General features: G+C 47.2%; 1 protein-coding gene across 1 annotated transcript in view; it reads right to left on the bottom strand.

Annotated features, from left to right (window-relative positions):
* Positions 1–18,759, bottom strand: part of ppfibp2b (PPFIA binding protein 2b) — a 66,600-nt gene that overhangs the window by 3,557 nt on the left and 44,284 nt on the right. The window contains 17 exon segments of the mRNA XM_070907139.1: positions 924–1,112; positions 1,219–1,344; positions 1,946–2,068; positions 2,201–2,289; positions 2,375–2,486; positions 2,839–2,989; positions 3,176–3,295; positions 3,421–3,556; positions 6,370–6,535; positions 8,005–8,065; positions 8,340–8,410; positions 8,538–8,656; positions 8,754–8,829; positions 8,928–8,989; positions 10,650–10,761; positions 13,447–13,539; positions 14,481–14,702. Of these exon segments, the coding sequence (XP_070763240.1) occupies positions 924–1,112; positions 1,219–1,344; positions 1,946–2,068; positions 2,201–2,289; positions 2,375–2,486; positions 2,839–2,989; positions 3,176–3,295; positions 3,421–3,556; positions 6,370–6,535; positions 8,005–8,065; positions 8,340–8,410; positions 8,538–8,656; positions 8,754–8,829; positions 8,928–8,989; positions 10,650–10,761; positions 13,447–13,539; positions 14,481–14,702 (2,028 nt within the window).

The following is an 18,759-nucleotide window of genomic DNA, read 5'->3' on the forward strand; positions in this document are numbered from 1 at the left end:
ATTTGAAGGCAAAACCCAAAGAGGGCGCACCACTGCCAGCAAATACAGTTGACTCAAGTTGAATCAGGAAGTAATGCTAATGTTGCTCCTGTTCAGTGTGTAAATAGCCAGCTGTTTGCTACGATATTATAAAGTTATATATGTTTTGTTTACAGTTACTCTTAGTTGTGCTTGGTGAAGGCAATGTTATCATAACTGGCAGAAAGGGTACGAAAATGTAAAACTAACAGCATTAAAAAGCAATGTGTCTCTAGTCCACACACACACACACACACACACCAGGCAACAACAGACAGCAGCTTATATAAATGTGCCCTCTAAGCTCGCTCTTGCTGACTAGAGCCAATGTGATATTATCACAAAGCACTATAGGATATCACTTGGTGGCTGGCTGGCCCTCTGGGAGGAAATACACACACACACACATAAAAATAAATCTATTTTTGTGTGTGTGTGTGTGTGTGTGTGGGGGGGTCATGGAGTAGCATGAGAAATTTAAGATCTAAGTGTCCAAGGTCATAAATGGGTCAACAGCAAGTGTGTGCTGTGTTTCAGGGAGGATTATTCTTCCAGCCTCCTCCAGCAGAGCACAGGGGGACTTAGAGCTGACGGCTGGCTCTTAAAGCTGCGAGGAGGAGCAGAGCAGAGCCGGGTTCGCTCTGCTCGCGCAGGCTTAAAAACACACTGAAGGGCTCAGAGCTCAAAGTGAGCTGACACACCAAGGCCTCAGCCCGGATTAAGGTGCCTCCCCTCGCAAACGCAGGCAGGGAGAGGACGGGCTGACTGTGCACCCGCTCCCTGACTGCACCGTCGACGCCGAGGAGGGCTTCCTCTTCTACTCTCCCAAGTCGTATATATATATATATATATATATATATATATATATATATATATATATATATCGGCGCCCTGTGTGATCTCACCTTGACTTTAGCTGTGATGCTGAGTGGGATGTACCCCGCGGCCTCGGTGTAGTCCCTCTTCTCCTGCTGAGCTTGCGCCCCCACCAGGCTGTTGAAGTTGGTGGTGAGGTGGCGTCTCAGCAGCGTTTTCTGAGGAGGGATGTTCAGCAGCATGGCCAGCGTGTCGGAGCTGAACCGAGGCTCCAGCATCTATGGGGGGGGGGGGGGGGGGGGGAGGACATTTGAGACGCTGTTTGTAGCGTTTTTTTTGTTTTGTTGTTGTTGTTTTTTGTCCTACACATTGTACCGTACTCACCACCAGCCCTCCGTGCACACCGCTGCCCCTCAGGTTTGGTGCGTACTCTGCCAGATCCACAGACCTCAGCCACTCCATGACTCGGTGGTTGGACCACTGGACCACCTCACTCGGAGTGAACTGGTTCTGAAACACACACACACACACACACACACACACACACACACACACACACACACACACACACACACACACACACGTGTGAATGCATGTTTTATTATTCATTACAGTTTAACCATTTCTCAAACCATGTAAGTGTGCAAAAGTCCACTAACAGATTTTCATTTTGTTTGGAAATGAGTGGAAACCAATGGCTGCCTGGAATGGTAAAAAAAAAAAAACTGTATATAACCTGCAATGAAAATTAGATGAGGTGCTTTGTATAGTAATTCAGAGTACTGTACGGCATTAAGATAACGTATAAAAGAAACACAAGGCAATATAGAAATAGGATTTTTTTTAAAAGTAAAGTAACACAGACGAGAAAAATAAGCTAAAATTGAATAAAACCAAGAAACAGGAAGCGCATAATCAATAGTCCAAACTTTTATTTAATAATAGACGGTTGCAAACAGAAGAGTTAAAAGCCTCGATTGAAAAGAAATGATAGTTGGAGCAGAGCTCAACTGTGGTGCATGGAATCGCTGCTCGAAAAGACAAAACTTTAACACACCTCGGCTCTCCTTTTATACCGCGCGCCCACACACACACACACACACCTACTTACCTCGTTGCTGGGCCTGCGTTTGAGGCAGTTCGGGTGGAACTTGTTGACGTGGAGGACGTGAATGGCGCACTTGATGCTGAGGTGGTGCAGCTGGCTGGTCACTTTGAGGAACAACAAGTCGTTCTGTGACGGAGAGAGGACGGAGAGGTGAGTGCGATTACTACTAATGCTCTGCGGGGGGGGGGACAAAAACAGGTGATCCATGTTCTTCGATTTCCTGAACAATCAGCGGACTGTTGTGGGTGACAAACTCACCACAGTGAGGTACTGCAGCATCTGCCCGTCCACTCTTCCGTCATTAAACTGGTCTTTGTACTGAGGGAGGCCGATGTCATCGAGCCAACCTTTGGAACATAAAACACCACAGCGTTTATGTCCGGGGACCTCAGAATGAAGCTCGGTCAGTGAGTGTGTGCTTTCAGTACGTACGAGTGACCCAGACGTAATCCAGCTGTGCGGACTTCTCAGGCTGCTTGCCGCTGAGCGTCTTGACGGCTAACTGGAGCTTCTTCCTGTGGAGCGGATTCTTCATCGCCAGCTCCTGGAGACACCGTGAGGGAAGTTACAGTTACTTAAATCCATCGGATTTCAGGTACCATACGTGTGTCAGAGAGAATGATCTGATTAAAATGACCCTGTGGAGGGGGGGGGGGGGGGGTCTGAGGTGGACAATGTGACAGAGTCGAAGGCGAAACTAACAAGCGGGCTGAAAAGCAGAGACAGGCGTTGCTAAAGACCAAACAGACTGACAGACAGCAGCAATGATCAGACAGGTAGAACTGAGAGGGATCTGACAGGCTGAATGGAAACCAACTGAGCCACACAGATGCATCATGTAGAGCGGGCGCTGTGTGTGTGTGTGTGTGTGTGTGTGCGTGTGCGCACGTCTGTACCCTCTCGAGGTCTTGCAGGGTGGCCGACAGCAGGGTCTGACCGCTGGCGACCCAGTGGCGAGCGAGGACGCCGTACTGTCCGAGTCCAATTTCCTCGAGCCAGTCACACACCTGCTCTGCACTCCACTTCGAGAAAGGCGCCTTCAGGTCCCTGACGTGGTGAGAGGAAAAGACTAAACATTAAACACCACTAAACACCACGCACACGCTTTGTTTTACAGTGTTGGCCTCCGGCACATTCTAAAGTAAAGAGTCTTTGTACATTTCATGCTACGTCCAAGCAGGAACACATATATGAGAATACGCAGTATGTGTGAGCATAATTGTGTTTTTCTACCGTGTGTTCCCTGAGCGGGCCAGTCTCGGTCCAGCTGTGGCTCTGAAGCCTCCCCTCTTGAACTCTCCCAGCTCGGGGTCGTGAACCTGGGCAGGGCTGCCCGACTGGCTGCGCCGGATCCTGGGGACAACCAAAACTCTGATGAGAAACAGGTACAGAGACTGAGAGAATGTGGCTGTGTGGGACGGAATATAAGTACCGTACAGCATGTGTGCATATGTACAGTATACATCTTCGATACGTACTTCCCCCAGAGTTTCTTGATGCCTCTTTGACTCTTCCTGTTCTCTGGAGAGACGGGGGACTGCTGTCCAGAGTCCACTCCAGAGGACAGGGGGGACTGGTCGGACAGAACACTCTCCTCGAGCTTCTCTGGATGCCCTGCCGGACGAAAACACGAGAACACAGCGATTGATACTCAAACTAAAAACAAAATAATAATAAACCAAAATAAAACAGTGAGAGGGAATATTCTTTGGCTTGGCATCGACCACAGACATGCAGCTCAAAGTTGACGCGCGCCGGTCCTGGTTCTTGTCGCGCACAGTAACTGCAAAGCTGCACTGATCAATATTGTTTATATTAACGATGTGGGGAAGTGGCTCAGCTTTAGGGAGCTTTTTCAGGCTTTTCTGGGTCATTGTTTTTGGTTTTCTGGTGAGGAAGCCCCGATGAACCCACAAAACACTGCCAGCCGAGCAGCAGACTAGCTGTTAGCGACTAGCTGCTGAACTCTGTGGGGCGCTTAAGCCAGACGCTTCGGCCTCAGGAGCTGGTGGAAACCAAAAAACGGAGCTAAAAGAGAGTGAATGTTGGACTTGGACTTGTGGATAGTGTCATGTTGATACTCCATTATGTGCCGCAACAGGTTGCAGCGTTGTGGTCATTCGGTGCTTCGATGGAAACTCTAAGCAGTCACCCTGAATAAATACAATAATGCATCCAAGAACGCAAAGAACTGCCGGTACACCCTGGATGCATTATTCTCACAGACTCACACACTGTCTGGGGTTGAGATGCAATACCCACCGACATCATAGAGGTCATGCTTTCCGGGAGATCCTGAGGCGGAGGAAGGTTAGTGAGGTGGAGAAGAAAGCGAGGCAGACAGAAAGCAGAAGCGAGCATTAGTCACACCCTCTTCATCTCCACAGTATATACCGCTGTATACACGTTAGGTGTGTAAAGCTGCAACATGCAGATGCGCAGGCCTCAGGCAGGCGCCACGCTGGGCCAGAAACTCAGGCAGGATTAAGTCTGCGTGTTTACATGAAACTCATTTTTCTGCAGACACCGAGAGCGTGGGTGGCTCTTTGTTAGCCTCCGAGCCGGATATGAGGTCACCCCACACCCATTTTGTTTCTTGATTCTTAACCTGAAAGGTCCTCCCTAAAACCTTGATCAGAGGCTGGAAAGGAGAACCCCCCCCCCCCTTCTTTGAGAAGTTTGACCAAGGCGGTGCTCGAACAAACGAGCTGCCACCTCATTACATGCATGCTGCCGTGTCTGATTCCACACCTGTTTACTTTGAGCGCTTGCTCGACTTGCTCCCTTCTCAGCGACATCCTGCTTCAGAGCGTCTGTGAGATGGGGGGGGGGGGGGGGGGGGCGTCAGGTCGCATGTCTGTTTGTTTACTTTGGACGTCTAAGCTAGTTGAACTGCACACGTCCTTAAGCTTGCTCTCCTGGCCCTCTCGCAGCCCCCTGATCACTCTCCTGCCTTAAGCTCCGGCTCAGTGTGAAGCTGATATTTGGGTGGCTGTGTGCTTATGTGCCTATCGGCTTCAAATGTGTGCGAGTTGGAGCCGGGCATTATCTTCGACAGCTCTCTTGAGTCATGAGGGAGTCCTAATAATCCCCGGCTTTCGAGGGGCCTGATCCGCGGTGAGAACGGTTACTCACCCCGACTCCGCTCACCTCTGAGGCTCGGCTGCGACGGGGACAATCTCATTTTGTGTTTATGGGATAGCTGACGGGAATTGTGTTTGTCAGGAGACGCTTGTTTGTGCGACTTCAGAGTCGGCGCAACTCAGGTGCCCAGAAAAGTGTGTTTCCCCAGTGTTTTGAATTTGCGTGTGAGCATACAGTACCTAAAGCCGGAGCACTGGCACTCCTGCAGCGAACTGCAGCCCGAACGCAAACAGAGAGAAGAGCAATCCGACAGCGAAGCAGACAGGAGGAGGAGGAGGAGGAGGAGGAGGAGGAGGAGAGGGGGGTGGGGCACAGAGAAGGAAGCAGTGGGAGCAAAGTTAGTTGACAAGGAGTTAATCAGCAGTTACAGTTGATTGAATTTCGTTATTTGCTGCATTAAGAGGTCTGTTCAAGATCATATTCATATCCCACTTCTACTGGTGTTCAGTAGACAGTTTCTGTCTGCTAAGTTCATTTGAGCTGCGTACAGCAGTGAAGCATGAAAACACAGCGACACAATGGGCCTCCTGCAAGAGTGATTTTCTGTTCCAATACAGACACAGTCACACACACACCAAACTCTCGCAAGTTGTTGGGAATCGTTCGTTTCAACTTGACCAATAGCAGCTGTGCATAAGGAGGTGCCCGCTGGGGAGACAGATGATCATAAGCATAACAGCGTAGTGGAGCTTCGAGTCCTGCGAAAACAGAACACATGTAGCGGCGCTGGTAGTCGTGTAAAGACCCAAAAACGGTCCTAAATCATTCATAAGCTGCCAACAAGGTGTCGCCAGGGCAAATTTCTTTGATCGGAGAATAAAACCAACTAGAGATGGCACAGGATCCGCGGTCCCCCGGCCCTAGTCTAGTTCAAGCAGTTCAGAGATGTGTCTTCACCCCATCGTGAGCTGTCCTAGACGCTGCAGACATGCTTGATTTTCTTACAGCTAAAAACCTGGACGCGCTTGTAGTCGGAATGATGATGATTTGGTGATGTGAAGGTTCCGTTTCCATTAAGTTTGTTTTAATTGGTTAATTTATTTCATATGTATTTGATCTGAATGACTGTGCTATTTAAGTGCTGAGGGAAAATTCAACATACAAATTGGTGACTGCGACAAATGTTCCTTTTTTGTAACTTGTGCGTGGGTTTCTGCTAATGGTTCTTGCATGAGGCCCAGTGTCCCACTTACTCACAGACTTAGGCCCTGTCATTAAAACAGGCGTCACAGGTAACTGCAGGAGAAAACCCCCACCAAAAAAACAGACTTCCTGCGACTCACCGAGACTGTAGTCCTGGTTGTGGCCGTGGACCGGAGAGAGCTGGACGGGGGACAGATACTCTCCGTCTCCCTCCCGGTCGCCGTTCAGCTCGGCCCTCGGCTCTCTCTTTTTGCTTTTTAGTTTCCCCGGCAGAGTCTGGTACTTGCTCAGCTCCATGGGGGGATTCTGCAGAACATTAAAAAAAACAAACAAACAAACAAAACAGTGTGTTGCTTTTCTTTTAGGTACGATCTAGCACCAAATATGGGTTTAATGTTTGTTACTGTATGTCCCATTTCCTCTACATCGATGCACAGGCTGGTCAGTCCCGTCTAAATGTCTTTCATAAGAGAACAGCGGCGTCCTGATTTGATTTGCTCCTTTGCTCTGTTGCATAACAAGAGTGTCCTTTGGAGGGTAAAAGAAAAAAAAGTCTGACGGTGCCGGCATCTGACCAGGCATCAAAGTCACCGGGGCTCTGAAGGAATAAGAGGAGAAAGGCCAGCAGAAAGAAACAGCTGGGAGGCAGCCGTGACGCCGAGCACTACTGACAGCCACTTCAGGTGGGTCTTGGCCCTTTTGTGTGTGTGTGTGTGTTTGTGTGTGCGCGGCATTGAATATCTGCGGAGCGAAGGAGGATACGTGTGTGAATGAGTGTAAGGCTGTGATCGCATAGGAAACTTTTTTTTCTTTCTTTCTTTCTTTCTTTCTTTCTGTTACTCCGAGGGAAAACTCAGCTGTGAACTTTGCCTGTCACGCTGGGAACATGAGGTCAGGGGGGGGGGGGGGGGGGGCGGCTGGAGCATTACGTCACTCTCTCTGTGCTACAGTATACGACGCAAAAATCTCACACGGCTCAAGATACATGACGAGTGTTGCAGAGATAATCTCAGTTTGTGAATGAAGAGTTTTACTAAACAGTCGGTTTAAAGGTGAGGGCACTTCAGATGAAGCCAAAACGGGGCCCAGAATGCATGCAACAAGCAAGCGCCCAACTGTCCGTGGCCATGATCTAAATATGCAGGATTGTGTCTCCTCATGCACGCACGCCTCGCATGGCGTTGTGTACTTGTATGATTGGGTTGGTTGGTTTTTATTTATACGCTAAAGTCTGCATAAAGTATACAAGTTATGCAAGCATACAAGCATTTGAATTTACTGAAGAGGAAGAAGAAGTCAAACCAAGTGGACCCTATACCCCTGCTGTGTACAGAGTATGTGTGTGTGTGTGTGTGTGTGTGTGTGTGTGTGTGTGTGTGTGTATCTGGGGGTTAGGTGAAGGTTAGATTGTGCAAAGTCATGCAGCAGATCAGTACCTCTGCCCCTACGTCTGATTCAGTTTCAACTGGGTGGATCTCTACAGCCTATAGGCCAACACCCACACAGGAGAGAGGAAAGAACACGCACACACACACACACACACACACACACACACATACAGAGAGAGAGAGAGAGAGAGAGAGAGAGAGAGAGAGGTAGCAGGTTAGCAATCACGCAATCAGATTAAAAGGACATCATTGTTCATTTGGAGAGAAGTTAGCGTGCATGTTGATCAGGTATTTAAGAAGCAGCAGCAGATGTATGAGTTCGGATCGGACGCACAGGCTGGTTAGATTATAGTTTTATGAAAGCCAGACAGCTGGTTTGCAACAAACCTTTTGCAGGGATCCACTCTGCAACTCTTCAAGACTGCTGGACAGCAACCTGCGCTGATGCCTGGGAGAAAATTGAAAAAAAAAAGAAAAAAGGCCCGCCGTCATTTCATTCCTGTTTTGACTGCCTGCGCTACATTTCGCCGCGCTCAACAGGAGGCGCACAAACTCACCACGATCCATTAAGGAAGCTTGCGTCCCCAGTGGACACCAGCGACGTGTCCATGGAGTTCTGGATGCTACAACAGAAGCCACGCGACGAGGCGTGAGATTAATAGCAAGTTGTGAGATGTGTGTGTGTGTGTGTGTGCGTGCACGTGCGTTGTGAGTGTTCACACCTGGAATAGTCCAGTTCTCGCTGGTAAGGAGATGAGGATAACATGAGCGGAGAAGAGCCTCTTGATGACATCTGTGCAGAGACAAAACACAATTTAGTTTTCTCCACTTCCTGTCAACAGTTATTATTTTTCAGGGGATGAGTCCTGTGAGAGGATGCATAGAGGTTGTAAAAAAGGTTATAAACTTTGTCATCTTACCTCTGACCTGAGGATATCAGAGTGTGCTTTGTGTGTGACGGCTCGGAGTCTTAAACTGCCGCTCAGCTCCTCTTCACTACTCCCTGGTTGGTGAAAACACAAATATTACAACACCATTACTAAAAAAATCGGAAGGGAGAAGAAGGTACCTCGCCCAGCGTTTCCCCAAATCATCTGAAACTCATATTCCAGGAAAGAAAGGGATGTAATTCTTACCCTGGGTCAGCGCCACGACCTCCCTCATCTTCCTGTACTGGCCGAGCAGGATGGTCAGCTCCTCTATACGTCGATCCTGTTGTCAGAAGGACACAAATATTTGCGCTTTTCAAGTGAAATGATGGGGTTTACTTTCATTACAGCAGCAGTACAAAAACAACAGGCGTCATTTACCTTTTCATCGTTTGAAGCCAACAAAGACTCCATCCCCACCTTCAGCCTCTGGTATTCCTGGTCTGACAAAGAAAAAACACGAGACATTAAAATGTTATTTTGGACTGGCGGTAACCTGGTGTCTTCATTCATTTGGGGCGCCTGATGGGCGCCTGATGCGACGCTGGCGACAGACGTGACGGCCATGCTAACGCGAATGAACAGGCAAAACAAATACACAGTGACAGCGCGACTGTGCCCATGCACCACCGTCACCTGGGACAAACACTGCAGCTCTTCATAATGATATAACCAGCGACGGTGCCAGTACCAACAAATAAAAAAGAAGCGAGATTCCTAAAGTGACATTTTCAAGCAACACAATACGAACACAACACACACACACACACACACACACACAAGCCTGGGCCAGATGCCATTCAATATCCTTTCAAACACTGGAACTGTTCTTAAAGGGGAACTCCACCAATGTTACACACAACGGTCGGTTTACGAGTACTACTCGGCCTGGGGAGCTTTGTTAAGTCTGCGAGAGAAACGTGAGCACTTATCAGGCGGGGGAGGGTCGAACAAAAAAGATGCCATTGGTTGCATTGTGGGAAACGTAGGAACCAGTGTTTTTGGAGCTTGACCCATACTAAAGACTAAAAGTGAGGATATCTTGGCTTCTGATGCATCGACTTGGACTATTCTCGTCTTCCGTCTCTGATGAGTCGCACAACCTCTTATGTAAGTGCAATACTTAGTACCCTTGCTGGAGTACCCCTTTAAAACATCTGGCTTATTGCAATGGAGCCCATACAAACCAAAAGAGACTCGAGCTGTTGGATGTTAGATGGCACTGAGGTACAGAGAGGTGTATACACGCTGACACCACGGCGGCTATCGATTCTGATTGGCTGGAACCAGACAGTATAACTGGATGCCAATGACGCGAGTGTTTGTGTGCAGTTTGTTAACGCGGCAGTATTAAATTGTAGGTAAAGACAACAACAACTAAGCTACAAAGCTTGGAGCTAGTGTTGTTTGCGTAACAAAAAAAAATCTAAACCTGGAAACTAGGAAAAAAAAAAGAGTGATATTTTCCATTTGATTTCACATATGGCATTTTGTTGTCAAGCGGCCGTAGTAAGAGCGGGATAATACCCTCCCAAGCATGCACGTGCCACGTTGCACTGGCGGCCAGACGGTTTGAGAGGATGCAGAGACTGCTCTTTGGTTTAGCGGCGCTGGAACGTTCACCACGACCAACACAAAGTGACGCTAAGCTGTGGGCCAATGTCAAACCAAACACTCTGCCGCCAGACACCCGAGTAAGGCGCCACTAAACTTAAATATTTCAAGTGACCACTTGCTGTTTTTTAGGTTTCTTGGGTTTGTTGAGATTTGAGCTAAAAATCACTTGACAACAATATACTGCAGAAACACTTGAAGTTAAGTGTCTGCATAGGCAGAGGAGTTTGGTTGAACATTAGACCCACATTAGACAGCACACCATGCCTTACATTTGTTAATCAGCTGCTTGATATACACCTCCTCTACAGCAGAGGGCAGCAGAGAGTCAAAAACAAGTCAAGTGTACAGCAGAGGAGAGAGGGACATGTTGATTAGATGTTACAGTAGTCAGAGTTGACAGACATGCATATCGCTGGCTCTCGCGCGCACATCTGCGCTGACAGATGTGGCTCTGAAGCGACTGGTCAGACCGTCAGCTGTGAATACCTCTCTCTGCGCTGTCATTGGCTGTGCCGCCCCTGGCCAGCAACTGGGTCTGCAGGCATTCGATCTCGGCGTCTTTGGAGGCCAGGAGCTGCTGCAGCTCTGAGATTTCTGCCTGCGGAGGAGGACGGAGCACATGTCTGTGAGCGGTGTCGGTCTTGATATTAGACATTGTGAGCTGCTGATGAGTGTATCTCACACACACACACACACACACACACACACACACTCAAACACACACCTATACACTGGAAAGACAAACCGAGTACTGGATAAGGCCTTCGCCAATCAAAGGAGGGCTAAGTCATTACATCATGACTAAGCTTGATTTAGCTTATCTCTCCCTCTTTTCCTGTCATCTGTCTACTCTCAGCTATCGAATAATGGCATCAAATTCCCCCTAAAAGGAATTCCACCTCTATGAATTTAGCACTCCCACCTCTGGCTTGTGATTTTACTTGCGCCTAGGTTGCGGTAAACAAAGGGCTTGGTGTGTTTTTTTTTGCTTGTTTTTTTTGACAACCTAACCTGAGTTGAAGACAATAAAATGCATTATAGGAACAAAGCTGCTGAAGAAAGGCAGTTGCAGACAACAGGTGTCAGAAGACAGGTGTGCGCACAGACTTGCGCGTTTACAACGGTGCGATGCTATAAATGCAAATTTAACACCTCCTGCAGCTGCCTCACAATAAAAGCCTAGAAGTCAAAGAAAGTTACAACAGAAGCACAATAGGGTAGTGTGGTGGGAATAGAATAACAGAATAATTCAAAGAGACTGTAGACGTATGGTATGGTATGTTTGCAATGTATGTTCCTAAATAATGCTGTTTTTTTTCCATCAGTTTAGGTTGTTGAAGGGCACTAATCTGTGAATGGTTACACCTCTTCACTGGTGGGATCAAGGGGGGGGGGGTTTCCATTGCTAGAAAAAGTAGGGCCTCTAGTTGGCTTCTCTGTGCCTCTAAATGGTTAAAAAGTTAATAGCAGTTTGATCACAGGTGATGTATACACATCACAATCATATTGATTTACGTTATCCATGCAAACACCCCCCCCCCCCCCCCCCCCCCCCCCCAAAAAAAAACGCTGCTACATGAACAGACCACCTTGTTCTTCAAATCAGAATATTTTACTATCACACCCCCCCCCCCCCCGGTCTCTCTAACGGTCTCCCAGTCCTTGCTACTTCAACATTCGTGATTTGTGTGTGAAAGTTCGACCAACAACGGCAAAACACAGAGAGGATCAGGAGGAGGAGGAGGAAAAGGAAGAGCTGCAAAGCTGCAAAAATACGGAAGAAGAGGAGGAGGTGGAGAAGCAGAAGTGCAAAAGGAGAACAGTGGCGGGGAGGAGGAGGGCGGAGGGAGGCAGAGCATTAGGGAAGGAGCAAACAAGGCGAGGCGACGAGCAAGAAGAGCGAGAGGCAGGAGAGGAGGAAGAGGAGGCACCTGTGCGCTGCGCCAGCGCTCCTCCCAGTGCTGCTTCTCCAGCTGTGTGTGCTCCACAGTCAGCTTGAGGCTGGACAGCTGGGTCATGAGCGACTGGTAACACACATGGAGAGAGTAAGAGATAGAGAGCTAGAGAGAGCAGAGATACAGGAAGAGGGTAATGATCGGGGAGGAGGAGGAGGGGGGGAGGGTGATTTAGAGATGAGAAGTGGAGAGAGCAAGCCGCAGAGAGGGGTTAACAGAGAAGAGAGGATACAGAGTGAGGGAGGGGGAGGAGGAAGGAAGCGCTGTAAGCATAAGAGAAAGCAATGGCAGTTTGACCACCTTCAAAATAAAACCAATGACAAACAATGTGTTTTTCTGTTTCATTCAAACTGATGAACCATTATTTCAATCTCTCGTCCAGACGAAACCACCAAATATGTCAGGGCTGACTTCTGGATCTTGAATGTCTTTGGTTTGAATATTTAGCTCAGCACAAGCGTCATAAATCTTTAAATACATTTTAAAGTCAGATCAGAAGTTTAAGAGTCAAAACGTGAGGCAAGTATATTAAATAGATTAAGATTAGATAGATCTGCGGTCTTTGTCATGCACATGCATACATGTAAACTAATCCCCTATCCTGAATGCGGAAGCCGGGTTTCTGGTATACATGGTGTTTCAGAATTCAGAATTCGGGAGACTGTAGCCTGGATACTACAAGGGATGGGTCCACATTCTCAGGAAATGGGCTTTTTCACTTTCTGGCCGAGAGATTGGCGAGAAGATGGACGGCGCTCTCATCATGCGTCATTTCAATATGTTGGCTTTGCTTAGCTTTTATTTAAATGTATTTTATATTATGATTATTTTTTTTCCCCACTGTTTAATTTTCCGCTTAGTATGTATTTGGGGGCACAACTGGGGGCTATGAGTTTATGTATGTACAACATTATCTGCTGACATAATGCAAAGGCACTGGTGTTATAAATGACAGCGTGTCCAGTTTGACAGCAGAACTAGAATCATATTGTTTTAATTCAGCATCTTGATTGCAGTGCTTTCCCTGCATCATCTCAGAGAGTTCTTTTCAGATTGGTGTGTGTTGTCGGGATGACTGCAGGGCGGCGGGCCACAGTTACAGTACATTACTTTGTGAGCTCTGATATAATGAGACCAAATCAACCCTGCAGCTGTATTTATTCCCATCTTTCTTCTTCTACAGCTACGTACAGTACATTACCAGCTCTCAAAGTAAAGACATACTTCTTTATCCGTTTAGCTGTTACTCGTACAACTCGTACGTATATACTGTATGTGTTACCAGTTCAGGTGGGCTGATCACAGAGATGGAAGGTCTATTCACGTACCTTGGTGCCTCTTAGTTTCCTCTCATACCGGCCCTTCTCTCCCTCCAGCTCCTCCACTTTGCCCTTCAGCAGCTTCACTTCTTGTAGCAAATCCTGCCGAGAAAACAAAAAAGAAACGCAGCACCTTACTTCATGCGTCCCTCTCCGAGCCACATTCAGCAGTCTATGCCATGTCCATATCAGAATCAACGGCATGACTGAGCTGTGCACATGCCAACGCCTCAAAAAAACGAAACAAAAAACACAGGAGGGTAATCAAACATCAGGTTCACATTCAGTGCAGTTATAAAGGTCTTCGGGGCTGGGCAGCACAGTGGTTAATATGGGAAACATGATCCTCCTGAAACAGATACCACGGCGTGCAGTTATTGACAACCAGGAAAAGGATGAACCCGAGGACCCAGAACAAGACTGAAAGCCGTCCAGGCTGCTCATCGCCACCGTCCGAGGGAGACCTTGCGCGGCATTATTTTGAGAAACAGTTACATGGCCCATCCACCTGGTCAGTGCAGGAGGAAACGGAAAGATGTCAACTCTGTTAGTAGAGGGAGGAAACCACTGTCATGCAAGCAAACCGCATCAAATCAGATCAAAACACAATGCTTGGTCCAAAACCCATGATCGGGGCTGAAATATGTTTTTCCAAATGCTTCCAAATACTTGAGGGGTTAGGCAGAGAAATGCCTTAGCATCCACCTGCAAACAATTACAGTAGCTCATACTACTCGTAGCTATTTCATTATTTTTCCATATAATGACTCCTCTTCAGTGACTAATGTATGGAAGTATTTGGGAAAACCAATCAAAGCCTCCATATCTGCAAGAACCAGAGTAGAGCGTGACCCCAACATCCTGCAGTGCACACACAGACACTCTGCAGACACACTACAAGAGAGGCTGTTAGTTTGATTCTGCGGAAAGTTCCAAATACCGGGTGGAGTGTGGACTGGTTAATAAGGGAGAAGAGAAGGAGAGAAGAAATGATGGGGAAGGAGGGGAAGATGAGTTCATCCATCAAGTCTCCCTACGTGTACAGTCTGTCCTCCATTGTGCATCCGGGCGTCAGAGCCACACAGGCTCAGGTCTGAGCCGGCTGACCCGACCCGGGGGCCTTGGCCCTGGGCTCGGCCGCCTCTGGGCTCCCCCTGCTGGGCCTCCCTCTCCTCCAGGGCCCGCTTCTCCTGGATACGAGTGCTGATCTCCTCCTGAAACCTGCACATCTGCTCCTGGAGCTCACTGATGAAGTTTACCACACACTGGGAGGGGTGGAGCGATGGAGGGCAAATGAAGGGCAGCGGAGGAGATGAATTGGTGAGACGAAGGGAGGGAAAAAAAAGGAGAGGGGGGGGGGATAAAAGTGGGTTGTGAGGAGAGGAAAGGAGAGACATGAACTTATTTGTTAATCTAGTCAGTATTTGGGAATGCCTGTTTCCATGTCTCGGTGCCTGTTGGCTGTTACTGAGGAAACTACACTTAATAGAAACAGCTCAAAAACCCCCAAAAAACATCTGAACAACATATAACATGAATATTTAGTGCAACAATGAGCGCAGGCGAAGGAATTGCAACCGTGTAATGAACAACTTTCTGGACTCAAGGATGAGAAGAGACTGGAAGAATCCTCAAAAAGAGTTCCTGATAAAAGGGGAGAAAACATCAGCATATACTTTCAATCATGAGCGACGATTGTCTTATTATGTTTTATCCTCCTTGTGCAAAATGAGTCAGTGTTTGGGCAGACAGATGCAGCCTCAGGGTCCACAGTAAGTCTTTCTTTCAATTAAAGTACCGTTCCCTACAGCAGGCTGTGGGATGAAGTCAAATGCTCTGGGACATGTGACCACAACATGTATATCCAGTGTGGAGGGAGCAGATGATCAGAGACGCATGATTCCAAATGTCTTCTTTGGGAACTTTGGGACCTGCTTTTGCACAATATTAACACAAGGGCAGCACTTGAGGAGGTCACCTTATTGCAAATGCAAAAAGATCATGACGACAAACTCTATTAGTTTGCATTCAAAGCTTCCAGCCATTGTTGCTGTGGTTTCTTCAGAGTCGAAACTTCTCGCGGACGCGATGTCTGAGGATGTGCACAATGATGTTCCGAAGGAATGCAGGATGAAGACCGGGGTGTTTCAAAAACAAGTGCATGTGTATCATTCTTTTTTATTGGATTCTCTGTAGATGAAGGCACGTGGGTCTACTGCTGTGATGTTTTAATCAATACGTTTGACCTCCATGCAACAGCCTCATGCAGAACCATGACCCAGAATTGAGACAGACGGAGCAGAACAGGAAGAGAAGACGGAGGTGCTGCAGACAGCCGGTCAGGTAGAAAGAAGAACCACAGCGCTTTATTGCATTTATACACATGAAGGGCTCGATCGTGTCTTTGGCTAGAGAATGTCACAACTCTCGGGCTTGTGAAACCTTTCCACAGCCAGTTACATAAAACCAAAAAAAAGCATGCTCATCAACTTCAAAACCCTGTTCCTGAAACGCTGTTGTTTTAGTCATTCAGAGAGTTCAGCAGACAGCAGAGAGCTCGCGTGTGGTGCGCGAGTGGTTTCCCGCAGTGAAAGTGTTTGGCCCTCAGGAATGCTCAGACGGGATGCCTGCCATTCCTGCTGCCAGCCGACCGGAGCCTCGCAGCTGTTGCTAACCACACTCACACACACACAAAAAACACACACGCGCCCTCACTTTGCTGACAAAAATGCAGGCCGGTGTCAGTTGCCATCGTAACATGACCAAAGCAAAAACACCACCGCTGTACGTCGGATATGTTGGATTTGGGTGTGTACGCATGTGTATGAGATCAGACGCGGTATCTCATTACTACGCAAACGTGTCAGTGTTAAAACAGCCCTGATGTTGAGATTTAGGTGGGGGGGGGGCTGAAGCTCAGAGAAGCGGCCTTGTGAACCCTGAGAATCAGACTAAAGGTCCCTGAATAAACCACTACTGAAGTGCCCCTGAACCTGGCATGTCGCCACTTTGGTCCAGACTGAAATATCCCAACAACTACTGATGTGTGATTGACTGCTGTGACATTTTGTACAGACATGTGGACCCCAGAGGATGAACGGACTTTAACAACCCCATGGATTTTCATCTAGCGCCACCATGAGGTTGACATTTGTGGTTTTGTATGAAACTACTGGATGCGTTGCCATGGATTCTGGTACGGACATTCCTCAACACATTAGGTCAACATGTTTTAATGAAATACCTGCAAAGGCTTTCCCTTTGTGCTTAACGCTAATTAGTAAACGTTAGCAAGCCGACAAAACCAAGATGGTGAACTTGGTAAACATTATACCTACTTAGCATCAGCATGTTGGCGTCACTGTGAGAATTAGCGTGCTGACGGTAGCATTTAAAGCACCAGCGACAGTCTCGCAAAGCCGTTAGCATGACTGTAGATGTCTTGTTAAAGGATAACTCCAGTTTATTACAACATACGGGCATTGCTCTCTTAATCTTGGCCATCACTCCATTTGGTAGCGACATAATACTCACCGAGCTAACAGCCGTGATGTGGGAATTTGGCAAAACTGGTAAAAAGAAGTCAGAAGTAATAGCCAAAACCACAGCAAGAAGCTTCTTTCATTAATGACCTCTTGGAACCACAGCAACAAGTGTTTGTTTGCATCAAATATGGATTCCTGGCTGGAAAAAAAAAGGGGTGTCAAACCAACCGCTAACATACCTTTCCTTTTGTTTTTTTTAAAGTTCAGAATCTTGTTTCCACGTGCAGAGGCAGAAAATGTTGCCGACAGTTACGTCCAGCGGGATCTGCAGTGTGAATGTCCTGCATGTTCACTTTGTGTGTGAGCCTCGCAGGGCCCACAACAATATTTCCACAGCACATCCTGTCATTTCTTATCTTCCCATCTGTCTGTCACAGTCTCTCATCTTGTCCCTGTGTTCCTTTTCCCTCCGCCCTCTTGTCTCCCCCCTCTCTCCTGTCGAGCCCTCTCCTCACCCCCTCTCCCTCTCTGTCTACTTCCGCTGATGCTTATCGTGCTCCATCCGTGTGTGTGTGTGTGTGTGTGTGTGTGTGTGTGTGTGTGCAGAACATGGGCCTCGGCGTGTCAAAAACGCTGTATCCTGTTTATTCAATCAAAGCACGCCCCTGGGTGCTGGATGCCTTGTGATAGCTTTACACACACACACACACAAAAAGGAAGTGCACACACACACACACACACACACACACACACACGACCACAAGAGCAGCTTCAGTATCTCGTGGTGCCAGTGGGGAGCAGCTGGATGCCACAATGAACAAAATCCACACAAAGAAACTAGTGAAGACAAGCAAAGACTGCTCAACTAGACTTGGGTGGCGTGCACGTCTGTGTGTGTGTGTGTGTGTGTGCGTGTGTGTGTGGACACGGCATATTTGTGTACGCGATCAGTGAGAGACACAAAGTCTTAACTATTTCCACGTTCACTGAAGCAGAAAGTTTGCTGCAAACCTGAACAGAGAAGCTGACAGAGGAACAAAAAGGTCTAACGCTCACTTGCAAATTATTGTGGTGGGAATTCTGTATTTAATGCTTATATCATTATTCCCATTTTTTAAAATATTTTATGCGTTAACTATGCAACATTCGTGTGCGTGTCGGTTTGACCTTTGGTGTGTAAGGCCTTAGATCGAGCGTCCTCCCTTCTTCCTTGAGGAAGCTCCAGTTGCTGAGACAACTTACACTGTTTTTCTATCATTGATCTGTCCATAAAACTTGAGCGTGACTTCATTCTGTGGTCTTCACCGTATTACAGAACAATTATATTCATATTTGTATATATGCGAGTATTATGTAATATATAATACACTAGTAGAAATACTAGTGTGCTTCTAGTGGATATAAGGCAGTTTTGGGTATCCTATTCTGCTGAGTGAACTGTATGTTTTTATTAGTGGAGTGATGGGGGTGGCATTGTGGAGCACACTGCACACTTTTTTTGTGACAGCCCCCGACAACTTGATTTCAAATTTGTCTAACATTACATGTTATTGTGTTATTAATTATTAATATCAAGGCTTAACACTAAAAAAAAAAAACAGCTAATCTGCTTAATCCATACTGTGTGGATGTGGTTTGATTGACAGAGCCAACATAAACAAACAACCCCAAAACTGATTCAAAGTTTGACTCATTTTGATTGATAAATGACATCACTTTGAAACGCACACATGTCTTTTCAGGGCCTTTAAAGTAAAAGACTTGGCTCAACACTTAGTCTAAATTACCTTTTAAGATGGGCACTTTTTGTAGTGTTGACTGTCAGCTGTCTGTCTGG

The sequence above is a fragment of the Enoplosus armatus genome, chromosome 6, assembly GCF_043641665.1.
Source record: "Enoplosus armatus isolate fEnoArm2 chromosome 6, fEnoArm2.hap1, whole genome shotgun sequence".
In the NCBI taxonomy this organism is placed as follows: Eukaryota; Metazoa; Chordata; class Actinopteri; order Centrarchiformes; family Enoplosidae; genus Enoplosus; species Enoplosus armatus.